Raw genomic sequence first — 26,065 nt, 5'->3', positions numbered from 1 at the left:
CGTGGCCGGACACATTTGAGCGATGGTCGAGAATCCACGTTTTTTTCGCAGGACCAGTCGACGGGCGAATGTTGATAATCGTAGTGGATTCGCATAGCAAACGGATCGAAGTTGTTCCGCTGGAAATAACCAGCGCACATAACACTGTCGAAGCCTTGCGGGGCATCTTCGGGAGATTTGGATTGCCACGAATAGTTGTTTCCGACAACGGGCCTCAGTTTACAAGTAGACAATTCCGCCAATTCATGGAAGATAATGGTATCCTTCGCCTAGGAACCGCTCCGTATTATTCAAAATCCAACGGGCTGGCGGAGAGGGCAGTGCACACTGTTAAGGAAGGGCTGCGCAAAAACGTGCATGGCACCCTGGTAAGGCTCCTGGCCCGATGGCTACTGCGTTATCGGCGCACCCCACTCCGAAACTGAAAGACACCTGGCTTCCTGTTTTTTGGTTTTAAACCACGTCCTCTGTCGGATAATGTCGTGTCACGACCTTTTTCTGCCGCAGGCGCACTTCCCCGCAGATGTTCGCCCAGAGAACCGGTATGGTGCAAAAACTGTAGGGCAGGCGCCAACTGGAGACCCGCAGTGATACAGAATACCAGGTTCCCCGCCTGGGGAACCATGTGAGCATAATGAAGATCAGCTAAGGCACAGCGAGGAGGGCCAGCTACCAACATCGTTGGACGAGGAAGGCGCTGAAGGAAAAGGAGGGTTAGCCCCAGCAAACAAAAATACAGACCCTTTAGCGGACTTTTCGTGTACCAATCCCATTCCCTCAGCTATCAAAGAGCGCGAAATAGGAGCTGCAAACACTGGAGTCCCGGAAGAGCACGGCACGGGTACCGCCAATGCTGGACCTCTGCCAGTGCGTAGATCAAACCGGCGTCGCAAGGCGCCAGGCGGTTTCTAGAGCTCCCCTTAAGGAGAAAGAACTGATGTAATGTCAGCAATCCACGCATGCCAAGAGCGCATGCGTCACTGCTTGAATGACATGACGTCACACAGAGTTGGCTATTTAAACGGCTTACTCAAAAAACCTGCGTGAATTCCTATTGCGGCGTCCATTACTTCACTTACTGGAGCCATCCTGGAGTATAGTCAAGCAAGTCACCGGAGGACAACTGTCTACCACCCGCAGACGAATTATCGAACGGAACGCCTGAACGAGTCGCTCGTCGACGTGTTATCGATGTACATCGACGTCGAACACAAGACGTGGTATACCCTCATTTCCTACGTGTACTTTCGCTTAGAACACGGCAGTGCAGGAAACAACATTCGAAAACTCCGTTCAAGCTGGTGTACAAAAAAAAAAAAACTCTACGACGACCCACGATTACCGACGCCACTGTTAGCCACAAGTTACCGACGAAGAGAATTTCGACGTCGCTTCCGATCTGCAGCGCGCCGAAGGAGCACAACTCGCCAGCCTTCGCATCAACAGGCAGAAAAGAACGCACAGCTGACACTACAATGCCGATGCCACTAAGTGGAATACCAGCCGCGCGACCGTGTTTGAGTTTGGGCCCCTATATATCGACGAGGGCTTAGTGAAAAACTTTTGCAACGTTATTTCGAGCCTACAAGATCATCCGACGTATTGGCGCATTGGACTATGAGGCGTTGCCAGACGCCATTGCGCAATCACAGCGACGCCACGCACGACCTGAAGTAGACAAGACGGTCGTTTGACGAGTCACCCGATCTTTGTGCGCAGGCGCGAATAAAAGCGGGCGCTCGAGAGAAAGTATGGGCGTTTTTGCTCCTCGAATATCTGGCTTTGCCTAGCTACTGCGGAGAACTTGCTTCGCGGGATTTGCATGCGTTTGTCTCTAGGCGTGCCGACATTACTGAGTGAGGTCGTGTGTCAGCGTGTGATGCTGCGCGCCGTCTACAAGTTTTCCTCGTGCGTCTGCTTGGATATTGCCGACGTAGTGCAATGGCGTAGACGATTGTTGGCGATATTGCGCATGCTGAAGATGGCCATGCGTGAGTTCGCGCTCCGACGCTGGCTGCCAGCGCGGTTAACCAGGTGAAGCAGTGGGCACTGACGCACCATTTGGTGATCGCTGTGTCTAAAGTTGGAGCGCAAAAACTGGAAAAAAAGAGAACAGAGAAAGGCAAAAGGAAAGGAGACGAGCGCTCGTATTTCCTTTCCTTTTGTCTCTCCTTTCCTTTTACCTGTCTATTTTCTTCTTTTCAAGTGTTTGCGCTAAGAAGCATCACGTTAAGTATACACCAACTGGCCTGAGAAGAAGTCATCCTCAAGTCTAAAGGTACGTCGGGCGCACGCGAATCCCAGAAACTAAAGGTACGTCGGACAGACTTTACCCTACCTGCGGCACTCTTGCTGACTCAGTCATGCCGGATTATACCTGTCTAGCGCCACACGGTGCTGTACCTTGAAAATAACACCACTGGTTTTCACAGGGGAGCAGTAGGGACCGTAATAGAGACCGGGCCTGCTCTCCTGGAACAGTATCTTCTCTCATGCCAGGCTTTTCCTATCGCGACTTTTCGAAAGTATTTTTGATTGGTCCCTTTTGAGTTAAATAAAAGTCCTACAAAAACGTGCAAACATCGGTAGGCAGGAGCTAGTGAAACGGAAGCAAAGTAGGTACATCCGACGTATCTTTAGCCTGCCACGAGCGAAGATATTGCTCCAGGGGAGCAGGCCCGGTCTCTACTACGGCCCCTGCTGCTCTCCAGAAGATCAGTGATGTTATTTTGGAAATGGAGCGCCGGAACGCGCAATAAAGGTATAATCCAACATGACTGTCACGATCCGCCCGGGTTCGTGAACAAGGGAGGGCTCAAGGCACCCTCCGTTAGACAGACGCTCCGCAGCGTGGTGGTGCTGAGCGATTATGCCCGAGGGGGCGTCGCACGCTTGCTACAATGACTGGTTTTGCACAAACGCCGCAGGCGCAAGAAAGTTTGTTCTACGTACCTTTAGCTTGTGGGATTGGCGTACGTCCGACCTACCTTTAGACACACCGATACCCGCCGTGGTTGCTCAGTGGCTATGGTGTTGGGCTGCTGAGCACGAGATCGCGGCATCGAATCCCGGCCACGGTGGCCGCATTTCGATGGGGGCGAAATGAGAAAACACCCGTGTGCTTAGAATTAGGTGCACGTTAAAGAATCCCAGGTAGTCGAAATTTCGGAGTCCTCCACTACGGCGTGCCTCATAATCAGAAGGTTGTTTTGGGTCGTAAAACCCCGTAATTTTTTTTAGACACACCGATCACCAAGTGGGGCGTCAATGCCCACTGCTTCACCTGCCTGGTTCACCGAGCCGGCAGGCAGCGTCGGAGCGTAAACTCGCGCATGGGCATGGCCAGCGCCCGAGCTCACTCCGCAATGTGGGCATGCCTATGGAAAACGCATACAAAACGATGAAAGCAACTTTTGCTGCGTAGTATCTATGTGTAGTCAAATATTCAAGGAGCAAAAGTCCCTACATTTTTTCTGTTGTACGCGCTTGTACTCGCGCCTGCGCAGAAACGTCGGGCGAATACTGAAATGACCGTCTAGTCCTCAAGTAGTACAAGTTGTGCGCCTTAAGCCGTTGTACCAGCGCTAACGAACTCTCGGACCTCATTTCTTTGTTGATTTGGTATTTTCTTTACTGCGCCTGCTTTCGTTATCTTTTTTTGGGTTTTGCTGTTGTTTTCGTAATATCCGGACGATGCCTTTTAAGAAGAGACAATGACACATTTACTTATCCTTTTCCTGGGGACTGAATTTCATCGGCTAACAATTTAAAGTTATCGCTGAACGCAAGACGCGTCTGCATGATTCGGAACTTACTCGAATGTCATCGTTGATTCTATATGTTGTGCATGTTCTTGCCGAACCTTGGGTAATGAGATTGTATACGTAACACGAACTGTGTACATCTTTCTTGAAGGCAATTAGGAACCAGAGTTTACCCTGAAACCATCGAGGAGTCATGCATAAAAGCCGACGCGCTTGAACCGCCTATCAGATTTTAGAGCGCAGCTCTCAGGCACCCGTTCCTTGGGCGAGCGTCGGCCTCGGCGTCGGCGTTACCGAGCCAACGAGCACAGCAGCCAAGGTTGAAAGAGCGAACGCGGAGTGGGAAACGAAAGACGCGAGCCGCGAACGGCTGGAACCAATGAGAGAGGGCGCAGGAAACTGGTGTCATGCGGACCCGGCCGACCGCTCTATGCGTACTTGTATCTGGCTTCAGCCGGACCGCTCCTTTCGTACTATCGGCTGCTCGCGTCGGCACTCGCTCGCGCTTGTTTCGATTGTCATGGTTGGAGATTGTTTTTCACAATGTTGTGCCTAAGGCGAGATGTCCTCATTGAAAGGTTTTTAGAGACAGGGTGTCATATCAGATTCTGTACGAAAAGACGGACCCTGCATACAACGACGCGGAGGTGACACCCAGTATCTCGTTCTCTTTGACTTTGGAACGCAGCGACGCTGCAACAGAAGAGAGCACACGAACATGTTTATGATAAGGTTTGGAAGAATTGCGTGTATAAAACGACGAACACAGGAAAAAAACGAGGTAGATGGGAACGGGCGAAAGAGCGCAAACTATCAAATGGTTTTAATGATTTCGAAGTTGCATATGCAGGCAGTGCTCATACTTGACAAAAAAGGAAAGTGGGAGGAGGCAAATCAAGCCTGCCTCATGTCAACAAAAGCTGGGCAGGAAATTGTTTTGTGCATAATACAAGATAAGAGTCTCACTTACGCAGTCATCGCTCTTTTCCTTGATGTAGAAACTTCGAAAAGCTCACAGGCTATTTTGTTCTTGCTCCTGCCTAGAACCTTATTGTTGTTCAACAGTGGCTTACATCCTTTACATGCAGTGCAGTGAGCGGGCAAGTATGCTTCCTCTCTTTTCCGCATTGACAACGGATCTTGCCTGCGCGTTTAATGGTTATGATTAGTGGCGACGAAGTCATTTTCATAAGACATAACTCGCATTATGAACCAAGGACGAGGAGCGTAAACACAGCGCCGAATAATCAGCAGACGAAGGAAAAAGTACGCGACATCTCGCACCTACAGAGTGGAGGCGATATTTTCATGCTGTCACGTGACTGCCGCAGCGGCTCGCCACCAGCTGGCATGGCCGCTCAGCCTTAGCTGCGTTTTAATGCTGGCGGCGCGCTGCACGCGTTTTACCGCTAGTGTGCATGGGGCTTTCTACGGCGACGATCGCTCTGGAATATCGCCAGAGTAGCGCGCGTCGTCTGTTCGCCCATGACACTATGCATGAGGGGTACAGCTAGCGCGTCAAAACAAAGCGCTGCATGAGCGGAGGCCTGTTTGCGGCGGGTGCTCTGAATCGCGTCCACGCCTCACCTGCGCGCTGCCTCTCACCATCTCCCGATTTGTGACGAAGTCGCGCCGCACTTCACTCGCTTGCAACGTGCCGCGCGAGACACATTGTCCGCGTCAGCCACTATATCACGCAATGAAAACACGTATAGAGCTGTGCGCAAATTTAGCATATGGGAGTATGGTAATCGTCGCTGAATTTTTAGACGATTTTCAGTTTGGTCTAGTTGGCGTTTGCTGCATATATATTGACCAAGGTCGACCCAAATAGGTGGCGAAGCTTTGAGCGAGAAGCGGTTCAGTAAAAATTGTCACCGGTATCAGAAAGGGTTTTATGGGAGGAGCGATTAAATCGTGACTATATTTGGAAGGAACAAACACTGAGAAAGAAAAAAAGCATTTTTTTTTTAAATTTCAAGCCAGGCACAGTTAGATTCATTCAACGAAAATAACATTCCTGGTCAATTTTATATGTTCGTGATGAGTTAAGAAAATACAAGCTTATTTAATTTCATTATTATTAATAAATACATTTCTTTTCAGCGCCCATCGTTACAGGGGGCGTTGACGCCGCTATCACTCGCAATGATATGCACCTCTTGACATGTACACAAAGGCGCGCTCGTAAAGTTAACCTGTTGAAATACGCCCTCCTCACGCGTTGTGCTTTTTTGCTTGTAGTTGTTTGTCTGAATTTGGTGACGTGGGTAGCTGCATCGCTTCTTAACCTGTTCAGTCAAAAGTAGTGAGTTACGACCACCAGGTAATTGTGTAGTTATTTTCGCGCAACTGCGCTGGATGATGGGCTTGGCATCCGGCGATAGGATCAGCACTCTATATCGAAAGCTTTCGTCGGACTCCAAAAAAAAAGTATGTTCTGTGGAGGGGTGCGATTTGACAACCGTATGGCTGGCCTTTTCCTGCATAGCTTTCCGCGCTGAAAGCTCGAAACGCTCATCAAGTTGAATGGCGGGGCATTTGAATATATAGCTGTAAAGACAGGCCAACAAAACGAATTTCGCGCCTTCGTAAACGAAATGACGTCACTTCTGTTTTGAAAGGATGTGGCGTCAGATTATTTTCTCTTCCGCCGGAAGTGTCCCCTCCACGTACAGATGGCGCTAAGCCCCATGAACCGCCGATGAACCGCCATGTTTTGAATGCATGGGCTCCTATGGAAGCTTTGCTACCAGGTATATTCACCTTGCAATGACCGCTAATAAAGACGAGGACAGGGGAAGAGAACACAGAACGACCGCGTCGTCGTTTTGTGTTCCCTTCCCCTGTCCTCGTCTTTATTAGCGGTCATTGTTCTCGACGCTCGCCGAATGTGGTCGCCGCTATCATTGTGCTTGACTCTTGCTTATTTTTTCTAGGCACAGGTTTGCCCAATAAAGTGTTACTTTCGCGATTCACAGTTTTCGCTAGTCTGTTCTTCACTGTCGCAACAACGCAAAAATATACGAACCCAGCGAGTGACACGCTTTTTCACGCGACGCAATCGAAGCATTCGAGAGTTAAAGCTCAGCGGGTCGGCTGGCTTGCTGAACTATAACACTCTATTAAAAGGGGGATGTTTTCTTCGCTCGATTACAGCAACAGCGTGTTATTTGCCACAGTATAAGAGATTCGCTAATTATTTAATTGTGCGCATTTATTTCCTTTAATGAATGATGCTAAAATCAACCACGATTTGAATCACGAATAATGAAAATGGCTACAGTGCGTTTTGTGAAAGAAGTTGTACCAAATCGTAGGAAAATATCGTATGCCACGCAAGGACATCATTAGCTCATTCATGAAGCCGACCTATAGCAACGGTGCATTATTTTAAGATGTAATACATATGAAAATACTGCATTGCGTGCTCGGCTCGACGGCATTGCGTCTACTTGCTTCCTGAAGTTGGCTTTCGCGGAATTATTGTTATGTAATTTAGCTTTACAATAAATGTCACGTTTGCGATTGTCCTAAGATATAGCTTAATTGTAGAAATGAGAGGCCAAATAAGGCTAACCATTACTGTCATTACTATGATAAATTAGCTTCAGAAAGGCTAGGTTCTACGATTTCATTATGAGCCACGCCGTAGTGGGGGACTCCGAAATAATCTGGATCACTTGGAGTTCTTTAACGTGCACCTAAACGTAAGTACACGGGTGTTTTCGCGTTTCACCCCCAGTGAAATGCGGCCGCCATGGCCGGGATTCGATCCCGCTACCTCACACTTAACAGCCCAACACGTTAGCCATTAAAAGCAACCACTGTGGGTTTCAGGAAGGTGAGAAAGCACAAGAACGAAGCTAAGCTAATGCACTGCGCATGCTGTGCGTCATTCCCATCGTGGCTTCGCCGCCATGCTGGCGGCGCACGGCATGACATTTACACCATAATTTTCTTGTCGCATCGTTACTGTACAACTGCGCGGTAAACCTGACAACCATAAACAGGCTTGTTGTAGATGGCAATGAAAGCCTGCTCGAATATAAGTATTTTCGGTTAAGGTGGTTTGCGCAAACCATGCATCGAGACTGCTGCGTCCCTGGCAATCATGTTGTGGCACCACCTTTTATAAATGAATTACGTTACTTTCTGAACACAGCGGTAACGTCAGGCTTATTTGTAGTTTAATTACCTTTTTTAAAAGCGAAGTACTTAGTAAAACACTTGAATTGCCTCTTGCGAGTAATATTTGACCTGTGAGATGTGTGTGATGCGTTTTCTTTCAGTAATATTAATACCCCTCCAAACACAGGCAGCTGATACGTTTCCGCTTTAACCGAAAAATTAATTCTAGTTTATAGAGAAGGCTGTCTATAACTCGATATCGCCGCACCGAAATGGCGAGATTGCGCTCGGCGCCAGAAGCGATGATATTTAATCACGTGTAGGAAAAAAAAAACACTGTCTGAAGATGTCACACGTTAACGGCATACTGATTCTTGAGTGCCACCTGTTTCAGGGCAGTCGGAGAATACAAGGGGTGCCTGGTGGAACTGACGCGAGTCAGTGGATGCGGAAACTCTTCGCTACTCGTCAGACGACTGCAGCGAATGGATAAGTTCGCGCAAGAGCAACCCCTCTGCGTTGAGCATGCGAACGGTAAGTACCCCTGCCATAGTCGAAAGACACGTGTTGGAACTTCGCCAAGGAAAAAGTGTTCAGATACGACCGACGATGGTTGACACTGTAACGGAATAGCCCGAACGCACCAATGAAAGCTCACGACTTGCCCATCGCCCCCTCCCGCAACTCGATTGGGCGAGATTTCTCTTGTCCTTTAACGTTATACCAAAGAAGAATGATTGGTATAACGTTAAAGGACAAGAAAAGAGCAGATTGGGTGAGGGAACAAACGCGAGTTCTTAGTTGAAATCAAGAAAAAGAAATGGGCATGGGCAGGACACGTAATGAGGAGGGAAGATAACCGATGGTCATTAAGAGTTACGGAATGGATTCCAAAGGAAGGAAAGCGTAGCAGAGGGCGGCAGAAAGTTTGGTGCGCGGATGAGATTAAGAACTTTGCAGAGAAAACATGGCTACAATTAGTACGTGACCGGGGTAGTTGGAGAAGTATGGGAGAGGCCTTTGCCTTGCAGTGGGCATAACCAGGCTGATGATGATGATGATGGCTGTGAAGGAACGAGAACCCGACCTCCCCCCCTTTCTTTTTCGGCCATTTGCAGTTGCCGACACAATAACATGAAGCATGGCTTCGGTTAAAAAACGCGGACCAGTGCCAACTAGTGTAAAAGGCGCCTGGTGTCGAGACGTCAGCTCTCGCATGCTGGTCCTTTTTTAGCTCGCAGCCTCTCCAAACCGTGAGCATCGGCTTAGCGCTCTTTAATGGTAGGGAGCAGCGCGAGATGATGCTGTTGTAACCGAAACGTCTGATGCGCTGCCGGAATGAGTTGTCGCGGGCGCGATGGTTTTCGCCCAGCTCGCGCTGCAGGTGACGGCTGCCACCTTAAAGCCACACGGCCTACACATTTCTTTTTTCTGTCGCGTGACCACAATACCGCGTAGGCAGAGGGCCGATGCGGCGTCTCGTCTGTGAGAGTACCAATTATCCGTGGGCGACAGGTCGTTGGAATGACGGCGCGCGACACATCCTTTGTATTTGCGCATGCTATCTCGCACTGCTGGGTTTGTTCGCAGTAGATAAGTGGCTTCGGTATACGCTTTCTTTTATGAGAGCTGCTATCGTCGAATCTTCGTTTATTTTTTTTCTGGAACATGGAGCGCTTGGCGCCGTGCAAACCGTGTGGCTTGATGCTCTGCCTCTGTAGTGGCTCGAACTTACCAGCCTTTCACTGCCTAAAAATGGGCATGCGTGGGGCTCGCTGGTGGGTTATGGGAACGAAGCACAAGCCATTGCTGATGAAGCCATGATGAAGCCACAAGCCATGATGAAGCCATTGCTAGAGCCCTCTGAAATTTCAGTCATCTCCATTAGTAGATATTCAATGACAGAAAATACGCTACAGATCTTAAAGAAAAAGGCATAAGGCGATTTTCCAGGTATTACTACGTGTGAACTACCTCAATGCAGGATTTTAGGAGTGTTCTTTTTTAGCTTTAATAATGGGCACAGTCGCTAAGTGTACTCAATGAACAAACCTTAATGCATATCTTTCGTGGCACTTGCCTTCTCTTTCATCGCTCAAGGCATGCAGCGACCGAACAATCAACGAGAACCATGACAAAGAGCACGCATTGGCGATTGTTTATTCGCACTATAATAATCACGTGCCCTCATACTATCCAGAATCGACACTTTTTTTTCATTCTCCTGCATAATTAATATCCAATGAAGTTTCCTTCCGCATCCAAAACTTGCGCCACCCGTCGCGGCATGGAATCGTACAGGGCCACTACTTCGAGATGCGCTTGAAGCGTGCACCACTCGTCACTGATGATTTACCAAAGCGTGTCCGCAGTGGCATTTCCAAGGTGCCTTGAAGCTACGCGCCGTTTCATAAGCCCCAAATATTTTCAATGGGGTTCAAATCTGCCCCATTTGGCGGCCACTGGAGCTCCTGAATGCCACGGTTCTCAAGCAAGCGAGACACTCGGCGCGCTGTATGAACGGGGCTCCGGTCGTGTTGGAGGAAGTAGAGGCCGTCTGGGAAGGGCCCGTCCAGCAGGTACGGAACCAGGGTGTGCTCCAAGATGTCGCACGATTGCTTCGCCGTGAAGCGGTCCTCTATTCGCACAAGCGGGCCCAGGCCGTCTTTGGTGATGGCGCCCCACACGTTTACCAAGCAGCGCCCGCTTGAGAGTACGCTTCTTGTGTACGCTTCCAGGTATCTACAGGGAGACAGGGAAAAAGGGGCAAGCAGGAAAATTAACCCTCAAGGGTCGACTGCACTGAAGGAGGGTTTGCATGACATGTGTTTTAGTTTATGGTAAATGGCGCAAAAAAATATAATGAAATGAAGACATACTGACATAGGATGAGGTCACTATTTGCAAGCTGTAATCTTCAAGTGGCATTCAAATAAGAAGTTAGGCAAGATATCTTGACGACTTAATCTTTCCTCATCGCTTTGTAGTACCAGAACATTTATCTTGCGTCATATTCCGCTGTCATAACTATTTCCGCCGCCCCTACCAAACATCTGGCAGAAATGTATAAAGGGAGTGAAGCGCTGCCCACCTGCTGTTGAAAGGACGCCAGACTCGTTGCTGTTGATTCCATCTTCTACAGAAAGTGGACTCGCCCGTGAAAACTACTTGTTTCCAATTTTCAACGGTCCAGCCAGCAACCTTGTGTGCAAATCCAAGCCTTGTCCTCCTCTGGAATTCAGTGAGTAAGGGCTTCTTGGCAGCGACGCGCTTTTCAAGACCGGCTTCTTGAAGCCTCCTTTGAATTGTTTTGCATGATACATGCAAGGAGAGCGCCTCAATGATATCTCTCGCCGTGAGAAAAGGGTCTGCCACGGCGGCTGCAACTATAAGCTGGTCCTCCTCTTCCTTGATTATTCTTCGTCTCCCTGTACGGAGGGCGTCACCGAATCTTGCTTCGTCGTGGTACGCTTGAGTTATGCGGCTTACTGCCGTTCTTGTTCTTCCTGTTCGCCTACAGATTTCACGCTGACTTATTCCTTCTATGTAAAGCCGCACGATGAATCTTCGCTCCTCAATAGGCACGCGAGCCGGCATCTTGGCGAAAGACGACGCGAACCATTTGCTACATCCTTTTATTACTTCCGTTGCATACCCATGCCCAGTTAGGAAAAGAACGCGAATCTTGCTTCATCGCCGCGCCGGTATATCAGGTCAAGTTTTATTTCTGTATGTTTTTCAAAGGACAACTCGCGATTATGTGAACACATTATGCGGAAATGTCAGCTCAAAGCGGCGCCCAGACCGGCGGCCGTTCCGACTGCCGGCTGGAGCCAAGCAAGCGTGCATCGGTGATCGCTGACATCATGCTCATTTGCCGCAGTCTTTTAAGTGTAACCTAAAAACTTATCAGCGCCATCGTATGCTTTTCGCTGTGCAACGCTAGCTATCGGCCACCAGGACGAGACTGCGTTGCCGTTGCATGGGGAATCCTTGCCGTGGTGTGCAAGGATGCTTGTTTATTCCTTTTGGTCGTGCTCCATACCGTCTCCACCTCCTTTACGTGTGCGCTGGTAGTGGTAGTGATGGTTCAGCTGCCAGTCAATAGGCACTTCTACTTATTTTTTTGTCGAACGCACCACCACCAGTACGCTGGATTCACTGAAGCAGTTTTCCTGCCCCAGTGACGTCCCGTGCATGTTTACATCCTAACATTCATGTACTACAGATGCTTTAATGTATAGCAGAGGCACAACCTATCCCCATGAATTTATCGTCCACCCCTCTCATACATAGCCGAGCCACACGCATGCAGTCACTGCGAAGGAACAGCTTTCCTTTCGTGAGATAATTATTCGTGTCATCCGACACAGTGCCGTTAGAACGTCGCAGAGCATGGCAAAATAGCAACTTCCCAGCAACGTAAGCACTAAACCCTTTCGCACCTAGCGAATTTCAAGGAAATATACCAAAGATGCAATAACATATGTTGCCCGTGAAAAGTCAAGCAGGTTATTCAGGGATCACGAACAGATTTTGATATCATGTACCAGAAACAGATAATTCCATTCAACATGGTCGTCACTTTAACAAGGCCCCTACAGTACAACTGTCGCCTGGAACATGCTGGAGCAAAAACTGCCCGCCAGCAAGCTCACGACACCGGCCAAGCAGTCTGCTAACAGCGAGCCGTGGGCGGTAGTACAGTCGAGCGCGATTTGAAGGTTATCGCGCGAGCGTCAACCAGCCCAGCACTCCAGGCACCTGGCGGCCGGTTTCGGGACAGGAAAAATCATGATTTCGCACTCTTCTCTCCCTCGTTCGCTGTTACATACAACGACCATCACCCCGCGAAAACTCACCGCCCTTTCTCTCTATTCTAAGCTTTCCATTTGTTGCGATAAAGTGTGGACTTGGTTACCTCGTATCGTCGCGGGCTTAAGCTAATGTTCTTGGTCACCCATTCTTCCTGGCTCAGCAGCAATGACGTTACATAGGCTAGATACAGCTTCGTAACGTCCAATTTCAGATAATACCGAAGAATACGTCGTGCGCACTACGACCACTGCCTGTTCGCAGAACCAAAAAAGAAAGAAAAAGAAAGAAACTGATAGCCCAGCAGGGAGTGACGGCTGCTGAAGGAACAGCAAAAAGAGTGAGGGAAGCAGGCTTGATACCTCCCTCGCCTCGGCAGAGAATTCTGGGCCATGGCGCTGTTCGCGTACCCGGTCGACGCTCGCGCGATAACCTTCAAATCGCGCTCGACTGTACATAAAGGCGCACGGTTTGCATGGCGTCAAGCGCTCCATTTTTCAGAAAACACACACACACGCAAAAAAACAAAAAAATATGGCGCAGGGGTGACGATAGCAGTTCTCATTAGAGAAAGCCTACCGAAGCCACTTATCTACTGCGAATCAAGCCAGCAGCATTCAGGCACTGCGAATATAAAGGGTGGGTCGCGCGCCGTCATTCCAACGACCTGTCGCGCACGGATAATTGGTACTCTCACAGACGAGACGCCGCATCGGCCATCTGCCTACGCGGTATTGTGGTCACGCGACAGAAAAAAGGAAATATGTAGGACGTGTGGCTTTAAGGTGGCAGCCGTCAGCTGCAGCGCGAGCTGGGCGAAAACCATCGCGCCCGCGACAACCCATTCCGGCAGCGCATCAGACGTTGCGCTTACAGCGGCGTCATCTCGCGCTGCTCCCTACCATTAAAGAGCGCTAATCCGATACTCACGGTTTGGAGAGGCTGCGAGCTAAAAAAGGACCAGCATCCGAGAGCAGACGTCTCGACACCAGGCGCCTTTTACACTAGTTGGCACTGGTCCGCGTTTTGTAACTGAAGACATGCTTCATGTTATTGTATCCGCGACAGCAAATGGCCGACACACACAAAAAGGAGATCGGGTTCTCGTTCCTTCACAGTGTGGAGGTTTTATTAGTTGCGACTGTCCACTGCTGCGCGACAGCGCACAGTGCTGAACCACTGGCGATTCACGCGCCCCCTCACCCCGACCGTAAGCAGCAGAGCAGCCGAACGCCGCACAAGAAATTTATCAAGCACGACAAACACAAGCGCGAGAGCGAGAGGGTGGAGGACGTGGAGGAGAAGCTTGACGTCACTCCGGGTACTCTTGTCGTTAGCGCGCGAAGCGCGATAGCAGCGCCGTGGTGCGGCCCCGCAGCCGCTCTGGCCGCCTGAGCCATGGTCCATTTTGTTCTGTCTGCGACTGTACTTGTCTTTGTCAATGCTAATGGTAATTCCATGCCAATGCGACATGTTAATGATGTACAGTCGCGGTCAAAAATACGCGGCCCACGGCTCCAGTCGGCGGAGCGGCCGCGAGCCGCACCGCGGCGCTCGCGTCGGCGCTGCGAGAGTTTGCGCTCTGACGACAGGTATCTCCCTACGTATCGTCCGTATCCGTTACGTATCCGCCCGTTACGTATCGTCCGTTACGTATCCGCCCGAGAGCGAGGGAGATACCTGTCGTCAGAGCGCAAACTCTCGCAGCGCCGACGCGAGCGCCGCGGTGCGGCTCGCGGCCGCTCCGCCGACTGGAGCCGTGGGCCGCGTATTTTTGACCGCGACTGTACGTCGACGTCGAATACAAGACTTGGGATGACGTCCTGCCTACCTATTTTTTGCCTACAACACGGCAGTGCAAGAGACAACCCAGATAACGTCGTTCAAGCGGATTTAGCGAAGTAACCCTGCGAGGACGCTCGACGGCATGTTGCCGCACACCACCGATCTAGACAACCTTGACGTCACCGCCTTTCTCCAGCGTGCTAAAGAACCGCGACTATTCATCCGACTGCGCATCAAGAAGCGGGATAGAACCGACAGCCGGCACCAGAATCTGTGACGATGGTACGTGTAGTACCAGCCAAACGACCGTGTTTGGGTTTGGGCCACAAGGCGCCGGAAGGAACTTTGTGAGAAACTTTTGCGACCGCCCGCAGGGGCGTCTGCGTCCGCAGGCGTTTGGTGTGTTGCGACCCCACGCACCCGAGCACATGAGGGTTGGACCGTCTTGCCTATAGCCGTGCTCGGCTTAGCCGTGTCTTGGGAAAGGGGGATCCTGGGGGTTGAGCCGATGCCGGGTGTTCAGACCTTTATGGTCCCCCGGCGGAGGCAACACACCTCTTGGCCTCTGCTTCACATAGACGGCACCTCCAGACTGGCCCACCTGGAGGAAATCGGCAGTCGCCTTTTCCTGCCCTCCTCTTCAACCTTCTCCCGCAGGGGTGTCTGCGTCAGCTGGCGTTTGGTGTGTTCCGACACCACGTACCCGAGCACACGAGGGTTGGACCCTCCCGCGTGTAGCCGTGCGCGGCTTAGACATGTCTGGGGAAAGGGGGATCTTGGGGGTTGAGCCGATGCCGGTTGTTCGGACCTTTAAGGCCCCCCGGCGGAGGCAACACACCTCTCTGGCTTCTGCTTCACGTAGACGGCACCCCCGGACTGACCCACGCGGGGGAAATCGGCAGTCGCCTCTTCCTGTCTCTCTCTCTCTTCAAACCTTCGTCTTTATCTCTCACTTTTTGATCTTTCCTGTCTTCTTCTCTCTTCCATTTACTTCCTTTCTGCACGGCGGCAAGGGTTAACCTTGTGTGGCTATCCTACCTTGCGTACACCATATTTGGTTATAGTGACAGCGTACGACTGGCGTCGTGCAGACTTATACACAAGCTCTGCCGCGTCCCCGCGTTGGGCCGCGTGGTGAGCGTTCGGCGCTGTTGCCGAACATACACATTTTTCTCATGGCAGCGCAAGCCTCCATTCACCCCGCAGGGGCGTCTGGTATGTTGCCACACCACGTACCCGAGCACACGAGGGTTGGACCCTCCCGCGTGTAGCCGTGCGCAGCTTAGCCGTGTCTGGGGAAAGGGGAATCCTGGAGGTTGAGCCGATGCTGGGTGCTTGGACCGTTAAGGCCCCCTGGCGGAGGCAACACACCTCTTTGGCCTCTGCTTCGTATAGACGGCCCCTCCAGACTGACCCACCTGGAGGAAATCGGGAGCCACCTTTTCCTGTCCCTCTATTCAATCTTTTCCTTTCTCTCTCGTTATCTCTTCTTTCCTGTATTCTTATCACTTCTTCTCACTTCCAAATTTCTAGGCGGTAAGGGTTAACCTGGTGTATGTATCCAACCTTCGGTATTTTATGTTAGGTTTAGTGGCTACGTACAGCTGGCGTCTGCGTTTCCTCCCGGACTCGTGGCGTTCCCTTGTAGGGCTCGGTGGTGGGCGGCTGGCGTAGGTGCCGAAATTAAATTATTCTGCATGGCTAAGACGTCATTCCCCCCCCCCCCCCCCCCCTTTCCGATCGTCCTCTTTTAAAAAGAGGGCGCACCGAAGAAACCTTTCAGCTATTCAGCCAGCGCAAAAAATACTTTCCCCCGTTTTCATGCGATACTTTATTCAACATCGCCATGAGGATGTTGGGTGCATCGACAAAAAGCCAGAAGAAAGGCTTGACAGAGGTCGGCGCACCCTACAAGGACTTGGCAACAGTATCGCAGTGTATCATACAGCATGTGTAAAGCATTCGCAACAATAACATTGACAAAATGAAACGGTATTTGAACATTACAGACAAAAACAAAAGCAAGCACAAAGCACTATAACATAAGTGTCAGCAGTGCATAAATTAACATAAATTCACAGCGCGTTATTTAACATCTGTGGAAGAATGTAGCTAAGCACTTGGCGACCATAATTCGTTCGCGTTTTAGGTACAAACCACGTGAAGCCAGTGCCTGTAGCATACTTACGTTCCTTGCATTTCAAAATTGCCAGGTCTAACATGAATGTGTAATTCTATCTTATACTTGTTTTATACTGTCTTAACAGTAAATTCTCATGCAGTTGGGGAAGGGGGTGATGCCAAGTGACGCAGAGATCGGTGCGGTATGTTCAAATCTCGAAGTATTAACAATATTTCTAGGAATTCTCTTCTGAAGCATGTGCAGCCGTCTGATATTGGTAAATGCCGTTGTGCCCCAGACCAAGATACAGTAATTAACGACTGAAGAAAACAGTGCATTGTACAGCATTTGCTTAAAACGCTTCGGTAGGAAATATCGCAGTCGGGACACGATACCAACAACCTTTGACAACTTGCCCCTGACCATTTCAACGTGATCGTCCCACGATAAATTTTCGTTAAAGAAAACACCCAGACTGTCAAGATGCCGAAAGATCCCGAAAAGACAGGTAAAACTATCTCACCTTTCATCGTAGCTAAATGCCTTACCGACACACTAGGTGCTGGCTACAAAGTGACGAAAATGAGCAGTGGCGACCTTCTTCTTGAGGTCCGCGACACTCAACAGCATGGAAAACTCTCTAATCTCCTAGCATTCCGTAATGTGGCAATCACCGTTACTCCCTACCGATCATTGAACACGTGCAAAGGAGTCATCTCTGATGAAGATCTATTGAGCCTAAGCGAGGAAGAGCTCCTGGAGGGCTGGAAAGAACGCAATGTTATTCAAGGGCAAAAAATAAAGATCAAGCAAGACAACAAAGGCATTCCAACTAAGCATCTCATCCTTACTTTTGCATCGAGCGTGCTACCAGAAACCCTAGAAACGGGATATACGAAAATTAGAGTAAGGCCCTACATCCCAAACCCCCGAAGAGGCTTCAAGTGTCAGAGATACGGCCATGGTTCGCAAAGCTGCCGTGGCCGACTTACCTGTGCAAAGTGTGGCGAACACGAACATGAATCCAACAACTGTAATGGCACACTCCACTGTCCAAACTGTCACGGTGGACACGCAGCATACTGTCGAAGCTGCCCCAAATGGAAAAAAGAAAAAGACATAATCACAATGAAGATCAAAGAAAACATCTCATTTCAAGAAGCGCGGAAACGTGTTTCCTTTTTCCATACCTCAGGGTATGCTGATGTGGCGCGCAAGGGGCAGTGTCGCAGAAGACTCCGGCTCCGGCCCAGCCCACAACGAGTGTGGTTGCGGGCTTGCCACCAGCCCCCCTGGCGTCAGCAGCCAGCGCTACTGCGCCGTCCCTGAAGGAGGGCCCATCGACCGCTGGGTTGGTGGCCTCCAAGGGCCTGCTTTTCGAGGGAAGGCCCACGGTGAAAACACCCCGCTCGTGTGAGCGGAAATCCAGCGGCTCTCAAGTGTCGATGGACAAAACCCCGAGCCAGAAGGCGCATCTAGCGCCTCGGGAGCGGCGCGAGTCTCGCGACAGCTCCAAAAAAGACAAAACCCGTACCATAATCACGGGGCCTGAAAAGGCTCCGTAAGTCATTTCTCTAACTTGACTCCTCTTGACACACAGCATAAAAACACGAACAATATGGCTACACAAATAATACACTGGAACGTTAGAGGTCTTATCCACAACCTCGATGACATTAAAGAACTCTTACACAAACATAACCCAAAGGTGTTGTGTGTTCAGGAGACACATCTTAAATGCACACAAACTTTCTTTGTCAGTACGCCATCTACCGTAAAGACCGCAACGTGGCGAATACCTCGTCTGGCGGTGTAGCGGTAGTTGTAGACAAGTCCGACCATGTCGCCCTTCAGACGCCCCTTGTGGCAGTGTCGATTCGGGCAATTCTTTTTAACAAATTGATCACTGTATGTTGCTTATACATACCCCCTAATTTTCATCTGGAAAAAAGTGATTTTTTAACCTAATTGACCAGCTTCAGGACCCTTACATACTCGCAGGCGATTTTATTGCCCACCACACCATGTGGGGAGACTCGCGATGTGACGCGAGGTCGTTTCATTGAAAATTTTCTAGTGAACTCCGGTGCATGCCTCTTCAACAAGAAGGAGCCAACTTATTATAATATTCATAATACTTCATGTTCATCAATAGACCTGCCAATTGGCTCGGCTTTATTTTCCCGGGCTTGCAATGGCATGTAATAAAAAATCCCTATGGAAGGGACCACTTCCATGAAATGTTAAATTCAATGCCTCAACATGAATGCCCCATATATACACCCCGGTGGAAACTAGCCTCCGCCGAATGGAATGATTTTAAGGAAGCAACTTACTTATCACGAGATCTTATCACTGATTTTAACATAGACAATGCAGTAGAATATTTTACTTGTTTTATAATCGACGCAGCTGAAAAGTTCATTCCCTAAACACAAGGTCTCTCTTGTAAAAGACGGTTACCCTGGTGGAATGAACAGTGCCGACTGGCACGAAAGAAACAAAACAAAGCGTGGGGTTTGCTGCCTCGCTCCCCGACTGCAGAAAACCTCATAGAGTTTAAACTGGCAAAGTCACAAGGAAGGCGCACACAGAGAGACGCAAGGAGGGCTAGCTGGGAGAGGTTTTTCGGGCATCACTTCCTACACCCAAGAGTTCAAAGTATGTAATGGCGTAAGAAAGATAAATGGGCAACAAATCCACCCTCTGCCCTTAGTGGACTACCAAGGGACTACCTTGGAGCACCAGACTAACGCTCTGGGCGAACACTTTAAACATGTATCAAGCTCCACACATTACACAAAATGATTCCTCAAATATAAACAATTAGCTGAACTTAAGACACTTGATCGTAAATGCCGTCCGGATGAACCATATAACCGTCCTTTTAATATTGCCGAGCTTAAAGCTGCATTGAGAACATGTAGAAGCTCTGCACCGCGAGCTGATAGAATCATCTATGACATGATTAAGAACTTACACGAAGACACACAAATGACACCTCTGGCACTTTTCAACTCTATCTGGGCTACCGGATACCTCCCAACCTCATGGAAGGAAGCTATTGTTATTCCCGTCTTGAAGCTGGGTAAAGACCCTTCCTTGGCGGCAAGTTATCGCCCGATAGCTCTTAAAAGTTGTTTTTGTAAGCTATTTGAAAAAATGATTATTCGTAGACTAATACATTTCCTTGAACTGAACAATATTCTTGATCCCTATCAGTGTGGCTTCAGAGAAGGGCGGTCCACAACTGATCATCTTGTACACATTGAAGGAAATATCCGCGATGCATTTGTACATAAACAGTTCTTCTTATCGATATTCCTCGATATGGAGAAGGCGTACGACACGACGTGGCGATACGGGATCTTGCGAGACTTGTCGGGGATGGGCATCCGTGGAAATATGCTAAACATAATAGAAAGCTATCTGTCCTAACGTAGTTTCCGCGTGAAAATCGGCAATGTATTGTCGCGACCTTTTATACGAGAAAATGGTGTACCTCATAGAGGTGTGCTTAGCTGCACGCTCTTTATCGTGAAAATGAATACCCTTCGTGCTTCATTACCACCAGCCATTTTTTATTCTGTTTACGTAGATGACATACAAATAGGTTTCAAATCCTGCAACCTTGCAGTGTGTGAGAGGCAAGTGCAACAGGGCTTGAACAAAGTATCTAAATAGGCAGACGAAAACGGATTTAAAGTGGACCCGAACAAAAGTTCTTGTGTGCTTTTCACAAGAAAGAGAGGGCTTGTTGCAGGTTCCAATATAGAAATGTATGGCCAGCAAATCCCTGTGAACAAAAGGCACAAGTTCTTAGGTATCATACTTGACTCTAAACTAACATTTATTCCACACATGAAGTACCTCAAGGTGAAATGCTTAAAAACAATGAACTTACTTCAAGTGTTATCCCACACAACATGGGGCAGCGACAGGGAATGTTTGATGAATCTTCACAAAAGCCTCATTCGATCACGATTGGACTATGCCGCCGCGATTTATCATTCTGCAGCCCCGAGCGCGCTAAAGATGCTAGATCCGGTTCACCATATAGGAATCCGACTGGCCACTGGCGCTTTCAGAACATAGTCCCATTGAAAGTTTGTATGTAGAATCAAATGAGTGGTCACTCCATCTGCAGAGAACATACATCAGCCAAACATATTTCCTGAAAGTCCACTCTAATCCTCAATATCCGTGTTTTAATACCGTTAACGATATGATATATGCTACACTGCTTCATAATCGTCCCTCCGTAAGAAAGCCTTTCTCGCTGCGTGTGAGGGAGCTTAGTGAAGAAATGCATGTCCCACTCCTCGAGCTACGCCTAATGCATCCAGCCGAGCTGCTACCTCCTTGGGAGTGGCAGATGATACAATGCAATATATCTTTCATGCAAGTTACAAAACACGCTCCATAGATTGAAATCCAAATGCATTTCCGGGAACTCCAATACAAGCAATCCTGCACGGAGTTCTACGCAGACGCATCGAAGTCACGCGAGGGGGTGACCTATGCAGCTGTCGGTCCATCCTTCTGGGAATCCGATGTACTGCATCCGGAAACAAGCATCCTTACGGCTGAGGCCTACGCACTACTGTCGGCTGTAAAGCATATAAGGAAAACAAAACTAAAAAAATCTGTTATATATACGGACTCCCTAAGCGCTGTGAAGGCTTTGATGTTATTTTGTAAGCACAAAAATCCAGTAATCAATGAACTATATTCCGTCCTATGTAAAGCGTATATATTGTCACGTGGTCGTGACGTTGAATAACACAGTAGCAGTACTGTGAACGACAAAACTAACTTTTATTGGGCGAACCTGTGCCCACAAAACAGGCTACACTTATAGCACAACGATAGCGGCGAACACGCTCGGCGATCGTCGAAAATCTGCCCAGCGGGTCAAGCGCGTCGGCTTTTATACAGCAGCCGTCGAATGTTCCAGACTAATCGCTGGGACCCGCGCGTATTCCACAATGTTCTACGCCATTCGCGTCAGGCGATGAAATCAGATAACATAAGGTTCGGCGACAACAGACAGCCGGGTAGAATCATCGATAACTTTCCAGAAACGTCGGATACATGCAGGCGCGTCCGTCGCTGTGCGATTACAGTTGTTAAGCGGCGAAACGTGGTCGCCCGATAAAGATAAGTACACGTGTCAATATGTAACCAGCATGTCATCATATGCTGGGTGCCGGGTCATAGGGGCATCAAAGGTATCGTTCTGGCGGACCAGATGGCCACATCAATTGCATCGTATTCTGTTAATCCTACCGCTGCAGTCCCTGTCACAGATCTGAGGCCCTTCTTGCGCAGGAAACTGCAGAACTACTGGCAACGCTTGTGGGACATGGAAGCAAATAATAAGCTGCACGTAATGAAGCCACAATTAGGGTTCTGGCCTTCTGCAACGAAATCACGCCGCACAGATTTCCTATTCTGTCGTCTAAGAATAGTACACACATTTGGCACCCATATTTTTTTACTCACTGGAAATGAGCCTCCAACCTGTGGGAGATGCGGGGAGAGGCTGACCGTCCTCCACGTCCCCCTGGAGTGTCGGAAAGCCGAATCTGATAGAAACATTTTCCCTTAGAATACCGGCAGCACATTCCCCTTCATCCGGTAATGTTACTCGGCCCAGAACCGCTCTTTGACACCAACGCAGTCGTGGGCTTCCTGTAAGATGTTGTGTTACATGTAATTAGCCCCATAGGTTCGTAGCGTCTCTTCTCTTCAAAGGATGCCACTGTGATAGCTGTTTCGCATAGCACATGCCTCTCGGCCCGTGTTTCAAGGGCTCTGGCGAGGCAGTAGTGCTCTTGGACAATTTTAGCATCTCGCATATTTCATATAATGCATCATTCTTTCTTAATGCATTTTAGTGATCATAGTAAACGTCATTAATTATTGCCATAATATTATTACGTGTAGTTTTTATTCAATTTACACCAACTCTTCTAGGCCCCTTTACAGCCACGTCACATTAAATTCACAGAACCCATCAGACCACGACATATTCATTACCACTAGCATGGCGCTCTTTGACCATACCTGGCCCTTGCGCCATTAAACCTCAAACATCATCATCATCATCAGCCTCTATTCTCTATGATCGGCGTCTGAAAAGATGCCGCACCGAAGCAACGTTCCAGTTCTCTTTCCGGGGCAATGCTCCATCATTTCCCAAGTTCTATGTACTGCACAGCGAAAACAACGTACCACTGAGAAAGGTCTCTACATTCCTTGTGGCCAAGTGCCTAAAAGAAAAATTCGGGCCTTCATACAAAGCCTCAAAAATGTCTAGCGGGGACCTCCTCCTAGAACTAAATGACAAAGAACAAGCGCAAAAGCTCACGGAACTTACCAGCATCGGTAACGCAACAGTGACAATTTCACCGCACAGAACACCAAATACAAGCAGGCGTGTGATATCAGAGGAAGGCTTTATTGGCTTGAGCGACGAAGAACTGCTGGAAGGCTTCCAGGAACAAAATGTTACCAAAGTCCAAAGAATTGTCATCCGCAGGAACGACCAAGCAATCCCCACAAAAGATGTTATACTTACCATCGGAACAAGTGTAATGCCTACCTTGCTGGATGCAGGATATGTAAAGATAAATCTTAGACCATATATCCCGAACCCAAGACGATGTTTCAAATGCCAAAGGTTCGGACATGCTTCGCACGCATGTCGAGGACGAACAACTTGTGCTAAATGCAGCTCCAACGATCACCAAACTGACAATTGTACCTCTTCCCCACTTTGTGTTAACTGCAAGGGAGAATATCCCCCCGCTTACTCGCGGTCTTGCCCTTGCTGGAAAAAAGAAAAAGAAGTGATTGCACTAACTGTTCAAGAAAAAATCTCGTTCTTTGATGGCAGAAAGCGACTGTCGTACCTTTCGCGACGTAGCTATGCCGATGGGACGAAGGTGGGGGCATCGTCACAGAGGCCTGAGGAGTGCTGCGAGCCCACGCGCAGTGGTCCCGTAGTGACGCCGCCCGCCCCCGTGGTGGAAGCAGCCAGTGCTGTTTCATCATCTTCAGAGGCCCTGCAGACACCAGTCCCGCAGGGCCCTAAGATCAAGCGAACTCCAAGGCCCGAGACACGTGTCTCGGCGCCAAACTCTCGGTCCTCCAGCGCCTCAGAGAGAGCAGTGGAGGTCGAAACAAAAACCCCGGTGTCATCGACACCGAAGGACAAGCGCTCTCTCGAGCGCGGTAAGAGGGACAAAATCCCAATAACCACCCAAAATAAGAAGGCGATAACCTAAGGGTTATCGCTCCGTTGTATCGGCCTTCTTCAGATACATGTCACCTAACATCTTTCTTATCTCCCATTCACTCGTTAATATCATTTTTTACCTTTCAATTTTATAATGGCTTTTATGATCCATTGGAATTGTAGAGGTCTCTTAACATAACTTAGGTGACATAAAAGACCTGTTGTTTAACTTCTCTCGCGTGGCATTATGCTTATAGGAAACAAACCTAGGTGAAAAAAAACATTTAAAAAAGTTTCACTGTTGTACGGCGAGACCGTACGCAGACGAACCGGCTGTGAGGTGGTGTAGCCATTGTTCTGCAGGGTGGTATTGCAGCCAGAGAAGTTCCTATTAACAGTCAGATAGAAGCTGTTGCTGTCACCGTTTTAGCTCATAAAACCATCACCATTTGTTCAGTATACATTCCGCGGCGTTCATATTTTACCGTAAGAGACCTAGAGTTAATTTTAAACCAGCTACCTGAACCATTTTTAATAGGCGGTGATCTTAATTCACATAACATGTTATGGGGCAGCAAAACTACTGACACCAGGGGTCAAACGCTTGAAGATTTTATCCTAACAAATGACATATGCCTTTTAAACACTGGTGCGGCAACTTATTACTCCCCAAGCACAGGAGTTATGAGTTGCCTAGATCTGGCACTGTGCTCTCCATCTCTCTTTGGCGATTTTCAATGGAGTGTTATTGACAACCCCTATGGTATTGACCATATGCCTGCTATTATTAAAGGAACATCTCCTTTTCCTACCATACCATTGAGACCACCCCGTTCGAAACTCCGTCTAGCAGACTGGCCTCTCTTTACTGAAAAGGCCACTCTGGATAACATAACAGAAGAGTTAACCATAGACGAAATGAATGACAAGTTTACCGCCTGCATACTCGCTGCAGCAGAGCAGACAATCCCACAATCCTCTGGCTTCTCAAGAAAAAACCTAAAACCCTGGTGGATGAAGGAATATACGCAAAAAAAACTACAAAACAAAACGTCGGGTATTTTTCGGCGATACCCTACACAAGAAAATCTACTCCCTTTCAAGATATCAAAAGCGAAAACCAGGTACACACGCAGACAAGCCGAAAGACAGTCCTGGAAAAATTATGTCTCGTCTATAAATAGCTCAGTAACATCCAAACGAATGTGGGATCAGGTTCGTATGTTTAGAGGCGATTACGCTTCTTACACTATCCCCATACTATCACCTCCAGGCATGCAAACAAATATAGAAGGACAAGCAGACATATTAGGCCAACATTTCGATTATATATCAAGCTCAGAGAACTACTCTGCTGCACATCTAAAACATAAGCAATTAGCAGAAAAACTGAAGCTTCCAACCGCAGGTAGTTCAGAAAGACTGTATAATTCCGCTTTAACACTTCCAGAAATCAACAGAGTACTTACTACTGGCAAAAGAACAGCACCTGGTCCGGACATAATACATTACGCAATGCTCGCTCATCTGTCTCCTAATGCAGTCGAAACCTTGCTTCGTTTTTTTAATATAATCTGGGAAACAGGAAAAATGCCGAAAGAGTGGAAGAAAGCCATCTTTATCCCATTCTTGAAAGCTGGAAAGCATCCCACAATAGCAACCAGCTATAGACCCATAGCACTCACAAGTTGTCTAACAAAGTCCTGTGAAGTCATCATCAACATAAGATTGACATACGTCCTTGAAACAGAGAACCTGCTCGATAACCACCAGTCTGGGTACAAGAAAGGTTGCTCTACAACAGATCACCTAAGGCTAGAACACGAGATACGTGCGGCCTTTCTACACAAACAATGTTGTCTCACTGTTTTCTTTGATTTAGAAAAGGCGTACTACACAGCATGGAGGTTTGGTATTTTAAGGGACTTAGCGGATTTAGGGATCCGCGGTAGAATGCTTAAATGTCTAGCCAATTTCATGTCCGACCGAACATTCCAAGTGCGTTTAGAAACGGTGCTGTCCCGCGTATTTAATCAGGAAAACGGTGTGCCACAAGGATGCATATTAAGCACAACATTGCTTGTGGTGAAAATGAACTCGGTCAATAAGGTAATTCCATCTTCTGTTAATGCATTCATTATATGTGGATGATCTACAAATTGCGTGTCGTGCATCGAATCTGACATCCTGCGAACGGCAAATTCA

The 26,065-nt window shown here is 48.6% G+C and overlaps 1 protein-coding gene across 1 annotated transcript in view; it reads left to right on the top strand.

The window, feature by feature from the left end:
* The window catches only part of LOC129381720 (uncharacterized), a 69,871-nt gene that overhangs the window by 31,662 nt on the left and 12,144 nt on the right, over positions 1-26,065 (top strand). Inside the window, exon 4 of the mRNA XM_055064787.2 lies at positions 8,290-8,429. Coding sequence (XP_054920762.2) covers positions 8,290-8,429 — 140 coding nt within the window. The remainder of the gene's footprint in view (positions 1-8,289; positions 8,430-26,065) is intronic.

This window comes from Dermacentor andersoni, chromosome 11 (genome assembly GCF_023375885.2).
Source record: "Dermacentor andersoni chromosome 11, qqDerAnde1_hic_scaffold, whole genome shotgun sequence".
In the NCBI taxonomy this organism is placed as follows: domain Eukaryota; kingdom Metazoa; phylum Arthropoda; class Arachnida; order Ixodida; family Ixodidae; genus Dermacentor; species Dermacentor andersoni.
The sequence above is the reverse complement of the archived record's forward strand: the minus strand, read 5'-3'. Positions and strand labels throughout refer to the sequence as shown.